The following is a 24017-nucleotide window of genomic DNA, read 5'->3' as shown; positions in this document are numbered from 1 at the left end:
TCACAGCTTGAACTGCCAAAACGGAAATGGCAACGCATCCGGCTAGACAGCTAATTGCCTTACGCTGCACTGCAACACACACACGCAGGTGTGCATATGAATGTGTGTGTGTGTGTGAATGTGTGCCATTTCTTAAGGCAACTTGAACAAAAGCCGCTAATTAGTTGGCCAAAAAATGGTGTTGTGCACACGCTTTAAGAGCAATTAAAGTGCATGGCTCGAAATTGAAGCGACTAAATGTGTTTTTTATGTTGCCAACGCGCTGCTGTATTAATTGTGTCGTGGGGTACAAGCAAAACCAATTTGCAACAGCAGTGGCAGTGGCAGTGGCAGCAGCAGCAGCAGCCAAAGCGGTGCCAGCAACTGTAGCTCTGTGGGGCTGGCAGTTAATTTTAATTACGCACATGGCAGTTAATGTTGCGACATGGCGTCTCAATTTAGACACCTTTTTGTGTAGCACCCACCGCTGCCTCCCGCCTTTCCACTTTCCGCTCTTAAACCCTACACACACTCATACACACACACACAAATTGCCATTAAATGCGTTGAATGTGGGTGGCATTGGGCGCCGCCATTGCCAAAATGAATAAACGACAATGGCTTTTGTGGACAAGTCTGCCAATGTGTGTGTTAGTGTGTGTGTATGTTTTGTATGTATGTGTGTGTGTGCATATAACATATAGCATACAGCGTCAATCGTTTCATTTAAAGCGTTACGCTTCAGGCGGCCAAAGGTAAAAGAACAAAACAAATTAATTTTGGCCATGTGTGGCCAGGTCTATGTAGAAATATTTCTGTGTGTCTGCTTATAGTACTATATAGTACTTCTATAAGCATAAGTGGGTGTGCTCGTGTGTGTGCTCGTGTGTGTGGGTGTGTGTGTTGTTATGGCCATGTAGAAGTGTAAGTAGTAGCATAGCCCGAGGACAGACACACTCGCATTCGCAGCTCAGTGCACAGCTGTGTGTAAGCAAATGGTTTATGCAAACCCTGCAGGGCTCAGTTTATACTCAGTTTTCTTCGAAATTTGTATTGCTCACAAGCAAACATTTCTGCTGCATAGCTAATGCTTAAATTAAACAAAATAATGTGTGGTCTATGATATTATGAAATATATTTGTAATGAAATAATGATATTCAATTATTGTAAATAAAAAAGCAAATGTCAATATTCAATTTATTTGTTTAAGCTTAAACTTTTAATCAATTGAATTGAATGCGGAAATTAAACATTTCCCCATGAGCGATAAAAAATTACTTATACGTACGTATACTTAACCTGGTATTCAACAGCAACTATTCCAGGGTATCTCTACTTCGTGCTGGTCCTTCTGCATTTCACAGCGTTTTAGCTTTGCTTTGAGCTCGAGTACGTTGTGCCATTTCCTTTCGCATTAGCAGAGCTATGTTTAGGCCCTGCAGTTGTTGGCTTTGCCAAATGAAATATGTATTTCCTTGGCACACATTTACGCTTTGGCCAAAATTGCTTTTGTTCCACAATTGCGAAATATGTGCTGGCATTCTGGCGGATATTAAACCGGCGTCGAGCGACGCTTTCTTTTCTGCCCCGGTTAAGTACAGCTGTAACTGTAGCCATAACTGTTACTGTTATGTCAGCAGAGACCCAGAGAATGTTGAAAGGAGGCAAAGGAAACCCACCCATCCACTTGAATCATAAACGCATTGGCATTTCAAATTGCAATTTACACACACGGAATGTGTGTATATATAATTTATACGATTTTTATTTAAAAGTTAGTTCATTCTCAACTGTTTGCAGCTGCTTACAGACTCGACTCGACTCGACTTGACTCTTACATACACATGCTCGTTATACATACACATATATTTGTAGTATCGGGTTTTTTTCTTTTAGGTAAATATATATTTATATAGAAGTATTACTTATCGTAGTGGGAGATATGACATTCGTTTGCATTTTTGGAACTGCTCTGCACCTAACTAACTAACCAATCAATCAATCAATCAATCAACTTTTAACTCTGCGACTCTTACATCAGTTTTGAACTTTACATAAGTACAGATGAGTATAAGTATAAGAGTATATTATAAGAGTATTAACTACGAATTCGTCTGCGCTTACACATTCACTTTGAATACCTGTAATTAACTGTCGATTATAAGTGTATATATATATATATATTAGCATTCTTTGATTTTCTTATTTTTCTTTATAAAATGCAAGCGAAAGATTCGAATATTATTATTGGAAAAGTTCATAAGGAAACTCACAAAAAGTACACAAATAAATTGAAAGTTTTGTTTTACTTTGTTTATCAACATTTAACATTTATATTTTATGTTACATTTTGCTCAGGTTTGTCATGTTCTCATCATATCATCTAGCACTTAAGAACCTCTCTCATGAAATATTCAGTGGGCCTAGAGAAGAGCTTTACAATAAGTAAGTAGTTTTTGAAGATTGAGTTTATAGGATAGTTATGATATAAAAGCAAGTTAGGTTCGATCTGCGAGTGATTTTACGACGTTTAATTAGAGCCAATAAAAAGATTTGATCATATATCTTGTGTTTATTTAATAATTAATTCATTAATTTTGATACCTCTCACTAAGTTAATCTAAATATCACTCGGGGTTTTCTTTTATTTTCAATTTGCATGTTTCGTGTTGAATTTGGAATTTGTCCTAGCACAAAATTGTATACACATAATGGTTGGCATAATACTACACATTTGGGACTGCCAACTCGAGGGAAAGTGAACATGGACATCAGCTCCAGCTCCAGCTCCAGCTCCGGGTCAGGCCTTAAGAAATCCTTGTTCTTCCTTGAGCCGTGCAGTCGTTGCTTGACATTCTTGGTACTGTGGCTGACAAGCTACACTTCCTCATAGCTGCGACATTTGGGTAATGGGCCTGACCACTTGCCATCTGCCTGACATTTTGGCCGTTCGGGTGGCCCCGTGGTGTGATCTTCGTTCGTCTGGATCTGGATGAAGCCGGGCCGGCATTGGACGCTCAGGTAATCGCCCGCATCGTAGTTGAACTTGAGTGGAGCGATCAGGCCATTGGGCGGATCGCCCGGATAGGGGCATTGCGATTTGCCTGAGCGGAGAGCGAGATTTGGCATGGATGGCATGGATGGTCATATATTGGGCATGCATGCATGGTGGTTGATGTAGTAGTGGTGGTAGCAAACAAGTTGTTGCGCGTTGATGTTACATGATTGTGAATTCGTGGTGATTGAGAGCAGTATCAGTATCGGTATCGGTATCGGTATCAGTTTCGGTTTCGGTTTGAGATCGGTAATCGATTGTTTGTTACACAGCGGAAATACAACACAAGTTTCATTAATTGATTTGGTTTGTGAGTGGGGCCCACTTTGGAGAGAGATTTACGCAAGGTTTCGCAGCGTATATGTGCATTATGTGTTTGCATTATCAGTTGTCTACTTACAAAATGGTGGCGAGTGCGACCAGAACCCGTTCTCCGTGCATATGATGCTCGACTCGCCGACCAGAGTGTGGCCATCGTTGCAGCTGAATGTGACCAGAGCGCCAACAGTCAGACGCCGTTGGCTCAGGCTCGTGCCCCCAATGCGTCCATTGAGCGGCGCAACTGGCATCACGCACTGGATGACTGCGAGAGGGGAGAAGAGTGGGAAAAAGAGAAAACAATAGTGTATGGAAGAGAGAGAGAAAGAAGACGAGCATTAATCTGTGTGTGTGAAAGTTTTCCAACTTGCATCGGAGTTGTTTTCTGATTTGTTGAAATATCAATATTACATTTCATCATTTCATCATGGGAATTCTCTCCTAATATAATCTTACTATCTTACTTAAAAACCAATTATATGCTTATCAAGTATGTATTCATATTTTTATAAGCAGCCAGAAAGGTACGAGTAGCAGAAAAACACACGAAATATTGATATATTAAAATAAGGAAAAAGTCCCTAATATGTTTTTTTATCAACATATGTTACTATAATTAAGTTCAATTCTACTATGGTAAATAGGAATTTTAATATGGTATAATATTTTCAAAATTTATTTCTAACAATGCCTATTATTGAAAATAGCAAATACTTAATTAACATCTTACCAGATAAACTTTCTAGAAGCACAACATAATAATTTATCGACTCAACAATATATATCTTGTATAACACTCTTCAAGAAACAATAATAACTTGATGCCTTATTACTTAATATAATAGTTTATCAGCTCAGATATCAATCAATTAGCTCTTAAACGTTTCAGTGTCTTTATACCCTACTTTAAATCGATTCTTTCGTAAGACAATTATTGAATTGTATCGCTTTCATGTTAAGTGTTGAGCGAGGAATGTTTGTAACGAAAAAAGGAAAACAAAAGAAACTGCACTAATCAAATTAATTAGACTTATTAATCACACTAAGAATGAATTATCCCCGTTTGTAATTGGATGATGTCTAGCGTCCACTTGAGTGTAATAACTTTGAATGAAAGCTGAAATCTTATCGATTGTCAAGAGCGTCTGCACTTCAATTGGTCGCAATTAGAGCGCTTTACTAAATAATTAGCCGGACAATTGGCTTACTTAAGCGGCAAAACGAATAAGTAAGGAGAAAAACAGACAGAGAGAGAGAGTGAGAGAGAGAGAGACAGTCACTCACCTTTGCAGCGTGGCACTGGGCCACTCCAGATACCCGTCGGCTCACAGTCCAGCAGCGCCGGTCCGGTCAGCTTGAATCCCCATTGGCATTTGAACACCGCCCGCCCCCATGCCGATGTATTGAGCTCAATGAGACTGAGATGCGGATCGTCAAGGACGAGACGGGGACATTGAATGGGATGGCATGTCGGCGATGGCGATGACCAATTGCCCGAGGCCAGGCAGGTGGCATTCCATGCGCCATCCAGCCTAAAGCCCTCGGGGCACTCATAGTGCGCTCGCTGGCCCAACTTATTGCCCTCGAGTCTCAGCCTGAGCGGCGCCATGGGTTCCATTAGCTGCGGGCATGTCGAAGTGGCCACCACCACGGCAATGCTGTTGGTCAAACCGCGCGGCGAGGTGCATGTAAACGTGCCCGAATCATTATTCTCGATATTCTTGATGCTCAACCGATAACGCACTGCCTTCTCTTCCCCAGCCGGCGACCAGCCTGCAATCATACAATATAATAGCACAAATCTTGAGGTGATGCTGCTGCTCGCTTAAACTCACCTGTGCTGTACTGCATATACCAGCTGGTCCAGCTCCATTCAGGGGTGCCCCGCACACGTGGATACATGCAATCCATTTGCACAGTGCTGTGCGGGGGCACGGCCATCACACCGGAGGGCTCAAAGGAGTAGGAGCCATTGAAGACCTTGACACGGATGGAGGGAGCACTGTCTTCAGAGTAGTTGGTCAGCACGGTGGTCGGCACACAGCTGGGCATGCGTGGCGCCCATAATCCATTCGAGCAGAGCACACGCGACTCGCCCAGCAGCTTGTAGATGCCCAGCTCCTGGCAGCGTGCCTGCAGCGAGTGGCCATGTGGCAGATCCCAGCCAACGTTCTGCAGAGTATGAGGCACGACAAATGTTGGTTGGGTGGTTCAATGTGGGAGGACAACAGGCGAGATGCAGGCAGAGCAGAGCAGAGCAGAGTAGAGCAGAGATTTCAGGCATTCGTTTTTTGTTTTTTGTTTTTTTTTGTTAAATGAAGCGATAGAACGTGCAGTGCGTGATAGTATTATAGCGAGAGCGAGAGCGAGAGAGAGAGAGATATGGAGAGAGACAAAAATAAAGAAGAATTGTTTTTAGACTTTTTACAAGCTGTTAACACATTCTTAGAGGCGCACTCTCTTGGGCGTGGGCGTGACATTTTTTATTAGGGCGTGCTGGCGTGCAATATTCCACAGTGTTGTCTGTAACTGTTTTGCTGCAAATGTAATTGTGTAATAGTGATAGTAGGTGTGCGTGTGTGTGTGTGTTTGTATCCATGTGTGCTTTACGATGCCCAATGACCCGAAGGCCAATGCTAAAGCCGTGCATAAAAAATTGTTTATTGTCAAAAACCATAACAAGACCCACTACTTGGGCAGACACTAATATCGTGAGTGTGTTTCTCTGTGAGGTTTGTGCTCTAAAGGATTGTCTTTGATCAGTGTGTGTATTTCTAAACTTATTTCTAACACCTGAATAAAGGCCTTCAAAACTTATAATTATAATTGTAATTAGTGGGTTTGAAAAAATATTTTCTAAAAATCATGTCGGCTTTCTTTCACAACTAAGGCTTGATATATAATATAAATAAACTTTGTTAATTATATCGTATATTCGTTTTGTTAATGTTTTCCTAACAACATTACTCCCCAGAAACGTAGCTTATATCTAAAAAGTTAACAAAAATTTGTCTATGAAGGAAGAAGCCCTTAAATGTAATTCATTTTAAAGCCGTAGTTCTAACAGGCTTAAGCGTTGATAGTAGATAACTGTTTACACTAGTATTGACACACTTCATGTAAACAATTGACGCAGCGTCATTTAGTGTAAACGTATTGAACTTAACGCATTAAATCTGTTGTTAATGCAATTGATATATATATTAAATATATATATTATATATACAATTTACCCTATTATTTGGAAACTCTAAGAATAAATAGCAAGTATATGACATCCTAACTTTATTTTCCTGAGCTCTCAATTAGCCCCACATTTTCTCTCAGTGTACAAAGTGTGTATGTACTAATTGCCTTGACTTAAAATGGTAAGATTGAAAGTCTCCGAATAATCTATATATAATATCTAAATTCTTATTTAACCCCACAACAAACCAATCGTTTCTCTCAGTGTAGAGTGTGGGTTAGTGTGCAAAATTGTTGTGTTTTCTGTGTGAGAAATCTACGGTAGTAGTTGTACAGTGTCAGCTAAATGCATAGATACGGATACGAGGTGCGACGACGACGACAACGAGGACGACGACGACAATGATAGCCACTCACAATTTCTGTGTTTGAGACAAGTGTCGATTTGGATAAGCGCGTTTTACGCCAGCCGCGATTTGGTGGTATCGGTGTCTGCAAGAGAGAGAGATCAAAGAGTACCAAAAATACAGAGTCTGAGTTGCTGAGCAGAGCAGAGCAGATGCGGATGCAGGATTGAATTATTTTATTTTTATTTAATTGATATTTTTTTTGTTTAGATTTTTTATAATTATTTTTTCTAAGATGACGCTGGGCAAATAATTGTACTTGTTATTTGTTGTTGTTGTTGATTCAAGAGAGATGATGAAGAAATTGAGCGAGACAGAGATACATATATATACATATATAGAGAGCGAGCGAGAGCGATTTACAGTAAGTGACAGAGACAGAGAGATAATAATACACAGATAGATAGAGCGAGAGAGACAGAGAGAGAGAGTCAAAGAGACGCAGTCGAATTTGAGTTGCACTCACATTTAGCCTCCGCTAGCTTCTGTGTGTGTGTTTGTGTCTGTGAGAGTGTGTGGGTGGTGGGTGGTGCCTTCGCATGTGTATGTGTGAGAGTGCGTGCATATGTGTGCTGTCGTTTCTGCAAGTGCCTGTGGTCGTGGTTTTGCTTGTGGGTGGTTGGTGGGTGTTTATCTTTTCATTTTTTTTTCTTTTTTTGTTTTGGTTTGAGTGGGGGCAGCTCCTGGCACGGCTGACGGCAGCGTCTGGCCGTCATCACTTACCACGGAGATGTTGCGATAGCTGAGCAGCAGATGAGTCGGAATGCGATTTACATGGCAGCTCTTATACAGCGGCTGAAACTTCACGTTGCCGTTGTCATCTACAGATAAAGATGTCAGTTAGATCAGCAGATACACGCACAGTTCAAGATACATGCAACGACAACATTAACAGCGTGCTGCCACTTCTTTCAACACTGCCACACGCGAAACAATTCACGCGATTTCAAATCTGATATGACAAGGCAGACAAAATGGCAACACGCTTGAATGCTGTCAAAGAAATTCTATACTATGTATATGCAGCAGTATCGCAAATGTACAATACTTTGTTAAAATTAATGTGATTGTAAATTGTGTAAATAAAGGAAATTAAATTTGTTTATGTATCATAATAACTAAAATTTAGTAATTTTATATTTTACAAATTGACCCTATGACAATATTATATCTGATGATCTATTATTAGATTGAAAGGTAGGGAAATTAAATTAATTATGTATTTTGAAATTTAATCATTGGTTTCATAATTACCATAATACATTATTTATTACATTAAATTAGTTTCAAATTACAATAAAATTGTACAATGAAATAAAATTACTATTACAAATTTTCATATTCAATCATTGGTTTCACAATTGGGAAAAAAATATAAAAATTGTATTTGAGCAAAACTTTTGTAAGACGACAAATGGCTAATGAAATTGGGAATGTAGTACTATATTAATATACCAAATATGGCTTTCCGTATACTTTAGTATTTTTGGGGTATATTAATTTAATATAATTTTAGAATATAGTTATATTGAAAATGGGTAGCCGGTATATTTATTATGGTATATTTTTAATATATACCAAATATAGCTATAGTATTTTTGCGGTATATTAATTTGGTACAATTTAGGAATATAATTTTATTGAAAATCCGTACCGGGTATTTCAAATTCGAGCAAACTCGACCATTGCTTTCTTACTTATTTTTGAATGTGTTGACATTGGTAAAGGATTCTTTCATTAAGTAATTAGTTAATTCAATTTATTTATTGATTTGTGAATCTAATTGCATTCAAATGGGGCAATTTTAGTTGGTACACAAAGCCAACTATTATCACTTGTAATTTGTGATCAACTGCTGCATATTGACATTTAGTTACTCTCTAATAGCCACTTTCCACTCTGCATAATTGGGCTTTTATTAAAATTTATTTTATAGATTTTTTATTGAAATGATTTGAATAATATTTATTTACCCAAGCGTCAAACAATTGTTTAAAGATGTTATTTAATTCAAATATAAATATATATATTTTTGTCAGAGTTTAAATTGAAACTTTAGCTGAGTGGAAGGCGGCTTTTACTTAGTTGGTTAGATGGTGAAATGAAACAACTTGGATTGTTGCTGGTGCTGCTATTTAGTGTGCTTGATTGTGTTGTCTTTATTGTACGAGTCTCTACTGTAATGACATGTTTCGTATTGCTATATATTGTGTTTAAGTTTAATTAACATTCCATTCTGAGTGCATCATCATATATCAAAGTGTATATTAATGTAACTGTGTGTTTGTGTATGTGTGTGTCTGTTGTGCGTATTTGTATTAATGCTTCTGTATGTGTTGAGGGTAGCTCACTTACCCTCCTCGTTGGTGGCACACAATGGTCCCACCCACTTGCCCTTGACACAACGTATCTTGCACAAGCGTCGATCGCCCATGGGCCCAATTTCGCCAGGGAAACGTATCTCGGACACTTCGGTGAACTGTTGCAATATATCGATCTCTTCCTCCTCATCGTCTTCCTCATCGTCTTCAGAGTCTTCGGTGTGCACGGGCGAATAGCCGGTCTCCTCATCGTAGATGCCTAAAGTTGGGGCGAAATCGGAACAGAATAGGTGAGGGCGTTATGAAATGGGCAATGTACCATGCTAAGAAACGGGAGTGGGGGAATACGACCAGAGGGAGGAGAGAGTAGAGCAAGTAGAGCAAGCAACTAATGAGCTGTTGTTGTGCCTGATATATGTATGTACGAGTTGTATGTTAAGCGACAGGTGAATGAATACTAGAGACAGACAGATAGACCACCCACGAATGAATGGCTGAGTGAATGAATCGTTGAATGATCTTTGAATGCGCAATGCGAGTCAAAGAGTCAACGAGTTGGCTTCGCATTTCCATGGCTTGGCTCTTTTTTGAAGCGTGTTATCAGAGATGCTGAGGGCTTTCAATGCGCTGAAGTGGCCACTGACTTGGCAAAGTCTTTTTCGTATTTTTTTTTTTTTTGCTTTTTGCAAAGCGTGTGAAAAGCCGGCTAAGAAGCTAAAGTGCGGCCAGAAGAGTGTGGGGAGGAAAGGGAAAGAGAAGCAACTCTTGAGCACACACATTAAGCCGCACGAAACGTGCGAAAAAGGCGCTGCGAAACTGAACTTCAATGGGGCAACTTAAGGTTGTTAGATATGCATTAAAAGTGGCACGGAAATGGAGTGGGACAAGTAATAGCAATAGATAGATGGAAAGGGTCGAAAAGCGCGAGGGTTTGGGGGTTAGGATGAAGCAGCCACTTAACAGGATACAACTTCATTGCTGAACGAGGCGTCAAAAAAAAATGGAAAAGAAAAGAAAGCAACGAAAATAAAAGAAACGAAACGAAGAGTGAAAAGGCAAAAGATAACATGAAAGATAATATTATTCCCCAGCATGAGACACAGAACCCTGACCAACTGCCAACAGCGAACAGCGTACAACGCGAGGGTCCCAAGTGAATGGCGCTGGACCAGAAGCGGCGGCCGGAGAATCAAAGTAAACAAAAGCTAAGCACAAAGCGAACCCCCCAAAATAATACAAAAGCAAAGAGGGAGAAAATGAGGAAATTTCGAGAGCAAAGGGCAAAAGGAAGCCGCAAGCAGGATGACGGACCTAACCACGACAAAAGCATGAGAAGAAGAAGTAGAGTTGAATGGTTGCAGAGTTACAAGCAAGAGAGGTGAGCAAGCGAGAGGTGACGGTGGCGGAGGCGGTGACGGTGACGGTGGCGGTGGCACGACTCGTGTGTGTGGCGTGGTGCTGGCATGAGGCATGTTAATGAGGTCGAATTGAGGCGACTCTGGAGGCTCCAGGAGGCGACTGCGATTAGTTTTAAAGTACGAGAGTATGTAACTATGTATGTAACTATGTTTCGCTGTGTGTACTCCACTCTCCATACTCCTGGTGTGTGTGTGTATGTGTGCGTGTAACTGTGTACTGTTTGTATCTTTGTGTATGTGTGTGTGTGTGTGTAAGCATAACACAGACGGACAGACAGACAACGAGACAGCGACAGCGGCTTTCAAATGCAATTCAATTTTGTCATGGGCACTGTGGCATTGCCAGTGTCTGGCCGCTATGCAAATGCTGTATTTCAGGGCCACGGTTTTTCTGTACTTGTATCTATTCTTTTTTTTTTGAGCCCCGCTTTCTTCTTACCCTTGTCCTTGCGGCTGGTGGTCTTTGAGCTGGAATCGCTACCACCTTTCGGACGGCTCAGTGCACCCGTGGTCTTGCCCGACTTGCGCTTTACACGTTGCAGGGCCACTGCTGCACTGCTCGACTGATTTCCAATCTCCTCCAGCGGCTCCTCCGGCAATGCGCCCTCATCGCCCTTGGCTGCATTGCGGCGACGGCGACGCCAACGCGGTTCCATGTCACGCTGGTCGAGCTCTGCAGCGTGACTGTCACCGCGTCGACGATGATGCTCCTTCTCTCTCTCCTTTCCCATCTTCGTCTCCGTCTCTGTTTCTTCCCTTTCCATTGGTTGCTGCTGCTGTTGTTCTTCGGGTTCCACAGCATTCGATTGCTTTTGCTTCTGCAGCTTCTGCAACAGCTTCTTGCACTTCTCGCTGGCATTGCCGGCCAAGCATTTGTTCAGGCGCGACTTCATTTTCAGTTTGTGCAGCTTGGCACGCAGCTGACGGTTCGGTTCCCTAGACTTGAGTATATCAGCAATGTGCACATAGTAGACATCACCATCGGCTGCCAGCTTGCTGCCGGCCCAACGATCCGTGTCCGCTGAGGCCTCCTCATCATGGAGTATGGCATGGCGCTTATAGCGACTGCCTCCGCCACGCACACGTCCGGTCTGTCCATTGTCATTCTCCAGTCGACGTCGACGTCCGGAGCCGGAACGTCGCTTTTTTCCCTGCCTGCGATTGCCGGCATTGTTCGCATTGAGTCGCTTGTAGGCGCCCTCCTCGAGCTCGGCGCCATGCAGCTCATCCTCAGCGTCGGCCATATCGGTGTCATCCACAAGACTGGCGGCCGCATCGCTGGCATGCAGCATGCCACCATGGTGATGCTGATGTGCATCATCGGCAAAGTCCACCGCATAGGGATTGACAAAGGCCGCATGATTCTCTTTGGCCGCATGCTGTTTATCCACAAACTCCACATCGGCGGTGGTAAAGTCCTCCGGCAGATAGACCTGTGTTGTCTCGAACTTCGCATACGGCTGCTCCGTTGTGATTTCCGGTTTGACAATCGTGAAGCGCACATCCGGCGCTCTGCAACCCGGCGAGGCATCTGCAAAACAGAGAGAGAGACAGAGAGAGAAAGGGAGGTTAAAAAGGGATAGAGCAGGAGCTGAAGCATAGCTGAACTTTTACCATAAATATTTCATATATGATCTAATTTAATAACTTGGCAACTTTGACTGACTTTGAAGTGCAATCGAAATTGCAAATTTCCAATAAGCGAATGCATGCATGCATGTGTGTGTGAGCAAATGTGTGTGTGTGTGTGTGGCATTGGCATTTGGCATTTCCTGCTCATACACACACACACTCGCATATACACTAGCCAGTTTCAATTTGCAATGAAGGAAAGTCATGCAAACATTTTCCGTCCGAGCTGCGTCGTCATTTTCCATTTTCCTTATTTCACTTGACTTTAGTTCGAGTTGCAGACTTTTCCCAGGGACAACTGCAACAAATGACGACGACTTGTCGACCCGCCGGCTACATTAAACTTTCTTCTCCACTTCTATTTTTCCCTTTTTTTTTTGTGTGTGTAAGCAACATTTTTCATTGCTCGCTGTTGCAGATACATATGTATCTGTAACTGTATCCGTGTCTCTAGAAGTGAGCTTGTGTGTGTGCAAGCCACCAAAAGTAGGTCAAATGCAATGCAAAGCAACTACTAAATTGTATTACACTCTCGTAATTTATGTAATTCAATTGCCAATTAGCAAAGCAAAGCGAGGCTAACTAAATGTATCTCCAACCTAACCAATGAAATGCATCTCGAAGTGCGAAAAGCTTTCCACTTGTAAAACGCAATTCAATTTACAGTTGCACCGCACCAGATGAAGCTTGGATTTGCTTTTAAATCGCGATACTAAAAGCATATTTAATTTAATTTTGTGTATTTTTACTGCATAACTTAACTCACAATCTTATCACTAACATTAAGAGACCCAAATCAAAGAAGCTATTAAAAATATTAGTCAGTATTTTATGGACATTTGAAATCTGTGATTGCGAGCAGCAGTTCATATTTTATTTTAAGATAAATTAGGACGAGTATCTTTATTGCTTAACTCAACTTATAATCTAATCGTTGGCTGTTTGCTAGACCCAGATGTCTAGAAACCTTTTTTTGTTCAGATTTAACATTTAGTCATCAAGTTGAGGTATAACCGAGTGGAAGTAGAAATGGATCTGTGTTTGCTGGTGCTGATTGCAATTGGAAGTCTTCTCTTTTGGCTTTACCAACTAAACAAGGACTATTATGTGCTCGCGTTCTTTTCGCCTCGAGTGAAAACCAAGGACGGAAGTCCTTTGGAGAGCATTGCCTCAGTGGCCAAGGCCAGGACAATCTTTGGCAATTCTTTTGACTTTTATGACATACCCGAAGGTGAGTTCAAGCATAATATTTTAAAAACCTGAAGACGTCATTTATTTCCTTTTCTTATTTAAGCAAAAATGTTTGAAACTTTTCGCAAGCGTAACAGGGAAATAGGATCAAGTTATATTTCATACAGATTTGGCCTACCCATTTACAATATAATTGATGCTGAAAGTGCTGAGCTAGTATTGAACGATCAGAGACTGATAACTAAAGGTACAGGCTATGAGTTCCTGAAACCAGCACTTCAAACTGGACTGTTGACATCCACAGGTAAATTAAATATTAAATAATAATAATTAATATAATATTAAATGATATCCCAAATCTTTAAAGGTAAAAAATGGCATAGTCGTCGCAAGCTGTTGACACCCACGTTTCATTTCAATATTTTGAACCAATTTGAGGACATATTCAAGAATGTTGTTATTAAATCAAGAAATAGCTACAAAGTTTCTCTAAATGGTTTCAATATTTTCAGAGCTGAAAGTCTAAAGTTCGTAAACCAATTTCATGGATCATCTGAGATTTCCATATCTGTTAGTGAACTGATTCCCAGATTCACACTCAACAGTGTTTGTGGTGCGTTCTCTTATAAAATTCCCTGATAAGCAGCTCAAGATTGTGGCTTTTATTATATTTAACAGAGACTGCGATGGGAGTTAAACTTGATGATATGGCCGAGAAGGGGGATCTTTATCGTCAGAACTTTGCTTTGATAGAAAAGTGGTTCATAAAGACTTTGAGTAATCCATTAAATAGGAGCAAAACATTCTATAAATACTTTGGCTCCAAGAAGGATGCAGCTGCCCTAAAAGTCATTCATGATTTCTCCAACGAAATCATTGCCAAACGTCGCCTACTTCTTGAGGAGGAGCTACAACAACGAACAAATATTGAAAATGAAGATGATGACTTGTGAGTGTAGATTAGATTAAATCTAAATTATTTATTAACCTCCTGTTATTTTAGTCACTTCAAAAAGAAGCAACGCTTTGCCATGCTGGATACTCTGATCCTTGCTGAGAAAGATGGTCTCATTGATCACCAAGGAATTTGCGAGGAAGTAGACACTTTGATGTTCGAGGGCTTCGATACCACATCAATTGGTCTCACATTTGCTTTGATGAATATGTCTCTCTATGCAGACAAACAGGAACTTTGTTATCAGGAAATTAACGAGTATATTAAAGGTAAATTAGATTAAATTTCAGCTCCCAATCAATTACAATCATTTATCACTTCTAGACGACCTCAGCAATCTGGACATCAATCAAATATCCAAGCTTAAGTACTTGGATTGCTTTATGAAAGAAACAATGCGAATGTTCCCATCGGTACCTTCCATGGGTCGACAGACAGTTCAAGAAACGGAACTTGCGAATGGCCTCATACTTCCTGCTCGCACCCAGGTTACTCTGCACGTTTATGATATTCACCGTAATAGCAAACTCTGGGATTCGCCAGATGAGTTTCAACCCGAAAGATTCCTACCGGAAAACTCTAAAGATCGTCACACTTATGCCTTTATTCCATTCAGTGCTGGACAGAGGAATTGCATTGGTCAAAAGTTTGCAATGCTGGAAATGAAAACTCTGCTTATTGTTGTTTTGAAACACTTCAAAATTCTTCCTCTCTTTGATCCCAAGGATCTTGTTTTCAATAGAGGAATTACACTGCGAACAAGCAACAATATTAAAGTGAAGCTCGTGAGGCGTTCGAATTAATTGTAAGCTATATTTTGTTTGAATAATATTTAATATCTATTAGATATAACTCAAACGTGGTGTGAAATAAATATTATAAGTAAATAACAAAAGTTTAATATTGCTTGATCATTCTCGAAATAAATTAGTGTGACGCAAAAATAATTAGTATGGAAAGTGCTTGACTCTGAGATATTCGCAACCACTCAAGCTTCATTCATATATTCAGGTTTCTAAGTTTTATGATAATACATTGTATACAAAATAAATTGTATTTACATTAACCTCTCGTAATACAAGTAATTGAATTGCAAATCGAGGCTAATCAAATGTATCTGAACTTAACCAAAGTGCAAAACTAGATGCTGTTTAGATACCGGTATTATATTACTTTTATTTTAAGATACATGAGTAGAATATATATTCTGACTAATTACGTGTATCTTTATTGCCCAACTAACTATATAATCGTAGGCGGTGTTCACCTATTCTCAGATGCAGTCTACTGTGCAAAAACAAGTATTATGGTCGGATACCTGTCTGGTTCAGTTCCCACATTTAGTCATTGCGTTGAGCTAGAACCGAGTGGAAGTACACGTTAGTTAAAATGGCTGGGTTTTTGTTGGTGCTCATTGCCATTGGGAGCTTTCTCTTTTGGCTCTATCAACTGAACAAGGATTATTATGTGCTCGCATTCTTTTCGCCTCGTGTAAAGACCAAGGATGGTCGTCCTTTAGAGAGCATTGCTCCAGTGGCTAAAGGCAGAACAATCTTTGGCAATTGCTTTGACTTGTTTGGTTTAACTGATGGTGCGTAGAAAGGTTTTATTCTCTAAAAACTTTACCACTATCTTTTCATCTTCTTCTCAGCGGAAGCGTTTGAAAATGCTCGCCAAAAAGCCAACGAAACAAAGAAAAGTTATATTGAATATAATATGACTTTGCCCGTTTACAATATAATTGACGCAGAGGTTGCCGAGTTGGTATTGAACGATCAGAGTCTGATTACTAAAAGCTTCACATACGACTTTCTACAACCAGCTCTGAGAACTGGATTGCTGATATCTACAGGTAAATCATAATGGATTAAGTGTTTTGACTTTTATACTATCAAAAAGATATTAGATAAAAAATGGCACAGTCGCCGCAAGATGCTAACACCCACATTTCACTTCAATATTTTGGGACAATTCGAGGAGATTTTTAAGTGAGTTTCATGTCAGATCACGTCTATCTAGTATATTAAATAACTTACATTCCTCTAGAGCTGAAAGCTTCAAGTTCGTGAAACAGTTTGAAGGTAAATCAGATATTGACATCTCACTCAGTGAACTGATACCTAGATTCACATTAAACGCCATTTGTGGTAAGTTTAGACATAAAGCAAATTTGCAAAAGAAATTATATTATATTCTTTTGTCTTCAACAGAGACTGCAATGGGAGTCAAACTTGATGATATGGCCGAGAAAGGCGATCGATATCGTAAGAATTTTGCTATGATTGAACAAACTTTTATCAAACGTTTGAACAACCCATTTTATTGGAGTGATATAATTTATAAGTACTTTGGCGATAAGAATGATGCACTAGCCGTTAAAGCTGTTCATGATTTCTCGAGTGAAATCATTGCCAAGCGTCGCATACTTCTCAAGGAAGAGCTGGAGCAACGGAAGAATGTTCAGGCTGAAGCTGATAATGATATGTGAGCGTAAAAGATTTAAAAGTGGAAATTTGTATATTACTATTATATTTCCAATTAGTTACATCAACAAGAAACAACGCTTCGCCATGCTGGATACTTTGATATTTGCTGAGAAAGATGGTCTAATTGATCACGATGGAATCTGCGAGGAAGTGGACACACTCATGTTCGCAGGCTTCGATACCACATCCTTGGCCATCATATTTGGTCTCATGAATTTGTCTCTTTGCGCTGATAAACAGGAACTTTGTTATCAGGAAATTAATGACTACATTGATGGTGAGTTTCTATCCCTTTCTTTTCCGTTGAATTGTTAAGACATTTCCGATTATATCACCTAGATGACCTAAGTAAACTGGACATAAATCAAATATCTAAGCTACAATATTTGGATTGTGTCATCAAAGAAACATTGCGAATGTTTCCCTCTGCCCCAGTCATTGGACGTGATGTTAAAAAGCGAACAGAACTGGCCAATGGTGTCATACTTCCCGCTGGAGCTCAGGCTGTTTTGCACGTGTTTGACATCCATCGTAATCCCAAATATTGGGATTCACCCAATGAGTTCCGACCCGAGCGTTTCTTGCCCGAAAATTCAAGAGATCGTCACATATATGCTTATATGCCCTTTAGTGCTGGACAACGTAATTGCATTGGACAAAAGTATGCTCAGCTTGAGTTGAAGACTTTCTTCATCGTGGTGCTCAAGAAATTCAAAGTTTTACCTCTCATGGATCCCAAGGATTTTGTTTTTAATACTGGAATTACACTACGAACCAACAATAATATTAAAGTCAAGCTGGTGAAGAGAAGTTCGTAAATTATAAATTGTTTTTTACCTGTTGTAATTAACTTAAAGATAAGGTGTTAATTAACAATAAATATGGAACCAGTTGTTTACTCTATGAGAACAGCATTTTATTAAACTTTAAATTTCGTTACAAAATGTAGAAGAAATTAGATATTGGAACTACAAGCAGTAAATAGTTAGAGAAGCCTTAAAAAATCAGAAGTCGAGCTCTGATTCAATATATGAGAAAATTTTAGCAAAATCATCATGATTGGGTTTAATTAAAAATTATCAAAAAATTGTAAAATGTCACGATTACAACAGTAAGAAGTAAGTATAGTAAGTACCATAGTTTAAAATTTTATTTACAAAAGATTAAACACGAAAATACAAAGTACAGGGTATCAGCTGGTTGACACTACAAACAAATTATTGCATGTTCACCATGACGAAGCATTTAGAATGAAATGTTAGAAGCTTTGATAAAGCTTTAATTACAGTTGTTGCAGCAATTAGTTGACCCACAGCGGATGTCAATATATCAATGCATCCATCAGTTATTCAATAATATATTAACATCTGTTTGTGTTCATGAATACATTAATAACCTGTTGATCGCAACAACGTATTTGCTGCTACTATAAAAACATTATCTTATCATTAACCGCACTTACCCGGTCTGCCAAGTGTCTATTAGTAGATTGTGGGAAGGTATGAATGGTTCAAGTTTGAGTGCAGCACGATTCAGTTGCCAAACGTTGGTGAAACCGAAATGTAATACTTGCTATTAATTAATTTAAAAAAAAAACTCTCGCAATGGGTTTGTGTTTGTTAGTGCTTATTGCCATTGGCAGCCTAATCTATTGGCTCTACACAATGAACAAGGAGTATTATGTGCTCTCATTCTTTGCGCCTCGTGTTAGGACCAAGGATGGTCGTCCTTTGGATAGCATTGCTCCAGTAGCCAAAGGCAAAACAATCTTTGGCAATTGCTTTGATATGTATGGCCTTAAGGAATGTGAGTTGAATTGCGCGTAAAAATAGATGAATTTGATATTAATTATCGCGACCTTTCACAGCTGATGTGTTTCAGCATTCACGTAAACGCGCGAGAGATTTGAAATCTAGTTACATTGAATATGGACTGGGCGTGCCGCTTTACAATATAATCGATGCAGAGAATGCCGAGCTAATATTGAACGACCAAAGTCTTATATCAAAGAGTATTGTGTATGAGTTCCTACATCCAGCCTTGCAAACTGGACTTCTGACATCCACAGGTAAAGTTGAACAAACTATGCCGTCAGTGTAGGGTTTATACCATAATAAATATGTTATTTGCAGATAAGAAGTGGCACAGTCGCCGCAAGATGTTAACGCCCACATTCCACTTTAACATTTTGGGACAATTCGAGGAGATATTCAAGTGAGTCAAAAGTTGAATAAACTTATCGTAATATATTTTTAATATTCGATTCTTTTAGAGCTGAAAGCCAAAAGTTTATCAAACAGTTTGATGGTAAAACAGAGACTGATGTCTCTCTCAGCGAGCTGATACCCCGATTCACTCTCAACAGTGTTTGTGGTGCGTTCTTTTATAAAACTCTAAGATAACCAGCTGCTCAAGATTATAGCTTTTATTTTTATTCAACAGAAACCGCCATGGGGGTTAAACTTGATGATATGGCAGAACAGGGAGATCTTTATCGCAAAAACTTTGGTTTGATCGAAAAGTACTTCATGGAGCGTCTGGGCAATCCATTCTTTTGGAACCAAACAATTTATGAGCTATTTGGCGCAAAGAAAGAGGCACCGGCCCTAAAGGTGGTTCACGATTTTTCTAGTGAAATTATTGCCAAGCGTCGCATACTACTTAAGGAGGATCTTGAACAACGCAAAAATACTCAGGCGGATGCAGATGATATGTAAGTGTAGAATGGTATAAAAAATGAATTATTTCTTAATCTTCTTTTTTATTAACAGTTACATTAACAAGAAGCAACGTTATGCCATGCTGGATACACTGATATTTGCTGAGAAAGATGGTCTCATTGATCATAATGGAATTTGCGAAGAAGTGGACACACTCATGTTCGAGGGCTACGATACCACTTCAATGGGTCTCATATTTGGATTGATGAATATGTCGCTTTATGCTGATAAGCAGGAACTTTGTTACCAAGAAATCAACGAGTTCATCGATGGTGAGTGTTCATCTCTCTAACTAAATATATCCATTGTTTAACCTTTAATATCTCTTAGATGACTTCAGCAATTTGGATGTCAATCAAATAGCTAAACTGAAGTACTTGGATTGCTTTGTCAAGGAAACAATGCGCATGTTCCCCTCGGTGCCAATTATGGGCCGGAAAGCAGTGCGGGAGACGGCTTTGGCCAATGGTCTGATACTTCCTGCCGGAACCCAGATCACAATTCACGTGTATGACATTCATCACAATGCAAAGTATTGGGACTCGCCATATGAGTTCCGGCCTGAGCGTTTTTTGCCCGAAAACACCAAGGATCGTCATATATACTCCTATATTCCCTTCAGTGCTGGTCAGCGTAATTGCATAGGTCAAAAGTACGCCCAGCTGGAAATGAAGACTCTGCTCATCGCCATGGTGAAAACATTTAAAATTCTACCTCTTGTCGAGCCAAAAGATTTTGTATTTAATACTGGCATCACTTTGCGTACAAATAACAATGTTAAAGTTAAGCTTGTGAGACGTAAATAAGTTATTAAATAAAACCTTTGAACAATAATTTTTTGTCTTCCGCTAGTCGATGGCCTTAGTAGCTAGCACTCTCTTCTATTAGTTATTATATTATTTTGTATAATATTTTGTATAATAATTAACATGTAAATAAATCAATAAATATTTGTCTTCCAAAAGTTGAGTAATGGGTATTTATTAGCTCGGTATATTATCAACTAATTTTAGTAAAGTTAGCGTGAGTGGGCAACATGGATGAGATTTTAATCTAAAAACTTAAAAGTAAACATCTACTTATTAAAATATTAGAATTTCGACTATACTACACTTGACCTCCAAGTGTGCTTTTCTCGCTGAGCATTTCCATTTGCATTTCTCATTGTATAATAAGTGTGAGTTAGCAACATGAATGATATATTGATATAGTAACCTTATAGTAATCATAGTAAATAATTACTGATTGAAATATAAGAATTTTCATAGAAAAATACATACATTTAGTATAATTCACACAGGGTATCTAACCGTGCAGTACATTTTTATTTATTTTTGTATAATAAGCGTGAGTAAGCAACATGAATGAAATCTTGATGCGTAGTAACATCTACAACAACAATCACTGATTAAAATGTTTGAATGGGTGAATAAAAAACTGAATTATTAAGACAAACGTAGTTTTATGGCGTTACATTAAAAAAAGTCACTTGATAACCAAAGGGAAAGTTGACAAAATAAAAATACAAAAGAGTGAGTTAGACATAAGAATCCAATTCAAGAAAAGTATATGGTAGAATTTTACAAATTTTTTTAGGTGCACATGTCGTAATCCTTTCATTCAAATCCCTGAGCAGTACTTTTATTGTAATTTTACCTCACAAAAATAATTAATAAATAGTAATAGGTAAATATGTAGATGCACAATTCTTAATCAATTTAGTACCAGCGCCTCATGAATTAATTTCATATTATTTATAACATAATAAGCGTGAGTAAGCAACATGAATGAAACCTTTGATGTATAGTAAAATCTACAAAAACAATCACCGATTAAAAAGTGTATGGTTCCACTTAACTACCGATAATATAATTTGCCTAAAAATAACTGTCCATATAATTTGCATATGTTTTCAGTACTGGGTATCTGCACGTTCAGCATGAGTAAGCAACTAGAATAAAATGTTTGAAGCTTACTAAAAGCTATAATAATATTCACTGATTAAAATGTTTGGTTCTTCACATTTGTTTACACGCATATTCATGAACACACATGGGGCGAACACTATTGATAACGCAACAATCATAATCTTATCTCTACCGGCGTTTGCCAGACATTCGCTTCTGACAACAAATACATAACAATAATATAGCGCAAGCGCGATTAGTCGTCGATGAGAATTTGTAACGACAGGTTCTCCGTATTATTATTTTTTTTGTTAAATGACTTTGTGTTTATTGGTGCTTATTGCCGCCGGTAGCCTTATCTATTGGCTGTATCAAATTAACAAGACCTATTATGTACTTGCATTTTTCTGTCCACGTGTTAAGACCAAAGATGGTCGCCCCGAATACACAATTGCACCTGTGGCCAAGGGGAAGACGATTTTTGGTAATGGCTTTGATTTGTATGGCCTAACAGACCGTAAGTTAAAAACGTTTGTTGTACTGCCGGCGTATTAGTCTAATCTTTATTTGTTTGCAGATGAGGTGTTTCAGCACTCACGCATTCGAGCCAAAACATTGAAAGCTAGCTACATAGAATACGGCTCCGGTGGAGCCCTTTATAATATAATTGACGCGGAGAATGCCGAGCTGATATTGAACGATCCAAATCTAATGACCAAAAGTGTTATATACGATTTTCTACATCCAGCACTACACACTGGACTCTTGACATCTACAGGTTAACTACCATTTCATTATGATAACTTTACGATTGACTTATTTCATTAATTTTAAGGCAAAAAGTGGCACACTCGAAGGAAGCTCTTAACTCCCACATATCACTTCAATATCTTGGGGCAATTTGAGGAGATTTTCAAGTGGGTACTCTGAAAATTTGTGGTTCTCTTACTCATCTCTCTTGCTCTTAATTTATTTTTATAATAAATTGTTTTAAGTGCAGAGCTGAAAGTTTGAAATTTGTTGAACAATTTCATCAGGCGTCTGATATCTCAATTTCGGCGAGTGAGCTGATACCCAGATTCACTTTAAATAGTATTTGCGGTGAGTTTGTATATTATTGAATGCCATACATATACTTTTGATATAACATTTCTCTTTTCCAGAGACTGCCATGGCAGTTAAGCTCGATGATATGGCCGAGAAGGGTGATCTTTATCGTCAGAGCTTTGCAATGATCGAAAAAGCTTTTATAAAGCGTTTAAGCAATCCTTTTTACTGGAATACAAAAGTTTATGAACTCTTTGGAGGCAAGGAAGATGCAATTGCTCTAAAAGTCGTTCACGACTTCTCCAACGAAATTATTGCCAAGCGTCGCATACTTCTCGAGGAAGAACTTGTACGTCGCAAGAGCTCACAAGATCCGGATGATGATATGTGAGTATAAATAAGATGAATGGGAAATTTGTTATTATGAATCTTTTATTCATATCTAGCTATATCAACAAGAAGCAACGCTTCGCCATGTTGGATACATTGATATTTGCTGAGAAAGATGGTCTCATTGATCATCAGGGAATTTGCGAGGAAGTGGATACCCTCATTTTCGCTGGGTTCGATACAACCTCAACGGGTCTCATATTTGCATTGATGAATATGTCTCTCTATGCCGATAAGCAGGAACTTTGCTACCAAGAAATCAACGAGTATATTGATGGTGAGTGTTCTTCTCTTTAACTAAACTTGTCCCTTGTCTAACCTTCAATATCTTATAGATGACTTCAGCAACCTGGATGTTAATCAAATTGGTAAACTCAAGTACTTGGATTGCTTTTTAAAGGAATCATTACGCATGTTCCCAGCAGTTCCTCTAATGGGTCGTCAAGCAGTACGAGAAACGGAACTAGCCAATGGTCTGATTCTTCCAGCTGGCACTCAGATTATTCTGCATATTTTTGACATTCATCGTAATACCAAGTATTGGGATTCGCCAGATGAGTTCCAGCCTGAACGATTCCTGCCGGAAAACAGTAAAGATCGTCACAATTATGCCTATATTCCATTCAGTGCCGGACAGAGGAATTGCATGGGTCAAAAGTTTGCAAAGCTGGAAATGAAGACTCTGCTCATTGTGGTTTTAAAAAAATACAAAATTCTACCACTCGTTGATCCCAAGGATTTTGTTTTCAATACTGGTATAACGCTGCGAACCAATAATAATATTAAAGTAAAGCTTGTGAAGCGTCAATAGACTAAATTTTTATATGTACATATGTAGTAAATTAAAAATGCTTAAATAGTAATTTTAAAAATAAAACAAATATTATTATATTCTTATAGATAAATTATTGATTTAATTTTGAAGTATGAAATATGAATGTATTTGATGTATATATTTGTTTATAAGGAAAAAGCTCCAGTAAAAGCACTAATTGAATTATATT

The 24017-nt window shown here is 38.8% G+C and overlaps 5 protein-coding genes across 6 annotated transcripts in view; 4 read left to right on the top strand and 1 right to left on the bottom strand.

Moving 5' to 3' along the window:
• Positions 1 to 1689: 1689 nt before the first annotated feature.
• LOC117572329 (locomotion-related protein Hikaru genki) overlaps positions 1690 to 24017 on the bottom strand; it is a 33631-nt gene continuing 11303 nt past the window's right edge. Inside the window, exons 2-9 of one of the 2 annotated variants that reach the window (XM_034255065.2) lie at positions 11125 to 12216; positions 9302 to 9526; positions 7670 to 7767; positions 6957 to 7031; positions 5189 to 5525; positions 4638 to 5126; positions 3436 to 3618; positions 1690 to 3084 (exon numbers count right to left, since the gene is read on the bottom strand). In XM_034255065.2, coding sequence (XP_034110956.1) covers positions 2858 to 3084; positions 3436 to 3618; positions 4638 to 5126; positions 5189 to 5525; positions 6957 to 7031; positions 7670 to 7767; positions 9302 to 9526; positions 11125 to 12216 — 2726 coding nt within the window. In that variant the 3' untranslated portion in view covers positions 1690 to 2857. The remainder of the gene's footprint in view (positions 3085 to 3435; positions 3619 to 4637; positions 5127 to 5188; positions 5526 to 6956; positions 7032 to 7669; positions 7768 to 9301; positions 9527 to 11124; positions 12217 to 24017) is intronic. The other variant, XM_034255066.2, reaches the window with a different exon arrangement.
• LOC117571290 (cytochrome P450 4p1-like) lies at positions 13313 to 17852 on the top strand. The gene is made up of 10 exons (XM_052005250.1): positions 13313 to 13548; positions 13612 to 13812; positions 13876 to 14121; positions 14187 to 14457; positions 14512 to 14732; positions 14788 to 15265; positions 16483 to 16610; positions 16674 to 16947; positions 17006 to 17226; positions 17289 to 17852. Exons 1-10 carry the CDS (start codon positions 13347 to 13349, stop codon positions 17765 to 17767), a joined length of 2721 nt encoding a protein of 906 aa, XP_051861210.1. The 5' UTR covers positions 13313 to 13346; the 3' UTR covers positions 17768 to 17852.
• LOC127565460 (cytochrome P450 4p1-like) lies at positions 15771 to 16417 on the top strand. Its single transcript, XM_052003997.1, has 3 exons — positions 15771 to 16054; positions 16115 to 16315; positions 16386 to 16417. The coding sequence occupies exons 1-3, from the start codon at positions 15853 to 15855 to the stop codon at positions 16400 to 16402; spliced, it is 420 nt and encodes a 139-aa protein (XP_051859957.1). The 5' UTR covers positions 15771 to 15852; the 3' UTR covers positions 16403 to 16417.
• On the top strand, positions 18479 to 20503 carry LOC117572330 (cytochrome P450 4p1-like). The gene is made up of 7 exons (XM_034255067.2): positions 18479 to 18755; positions 18817 to 19017; positions 19082 to 19163; positions 19222 to 19322; positions 19392 to 19662; positions 19721 to 19941; positions 20000 to 20503. The coding sequence occupies exons 1-7, from the start codon at positions 18554 to 18556 to the stop codon at positions 20473 to 20475; spliced, it is 1554 nt and encodes a 517-aa protein (XP_034110958.1). The 5' UTR covers positions 18479 to 18553; the 3' UTR covers positions 20476 to 20503.
• LOC117571295 (cytochrome P450 4p1-like) lies at positions 21892 to 23830 on the top strand. The gene is made up of 7 exons (XM_034253366.2): positions 21892 to 22093; positions 22154 to 22354; positions 22412 to 22493; positions 22577 to 22677; positions 22740 to 23010; positions 23070 to 23290; positions 23349 to 23830. The coding sequence occupies exons 1-7, from the start codon at positions 21892 to 21894 to the stop codon at positions 23822 to 23824; spliced, it is 1554 nt and encodes a 517-aa protein (XP_034109257.2). The 3' UTR covers positions 23825 to 23830.

Source organism: Drosophila albomicans, chromosome 3, assembly GCF_009650485.2.
Source record: "Drosophila albomicans strain 15112-1751.03 chromosome 3, ASM965048v2, whole genome shotgun sequence".
NCBI classification, from domain to species: Eukaryota; Metazoa; Arthropoda; class Insecta; order Diptera; family Drosophilidae; genus Drosophila; species Drosophila albomicans.
This window is presented reverse-complemented; position numbering and strand designations above follow the sequence as displayed.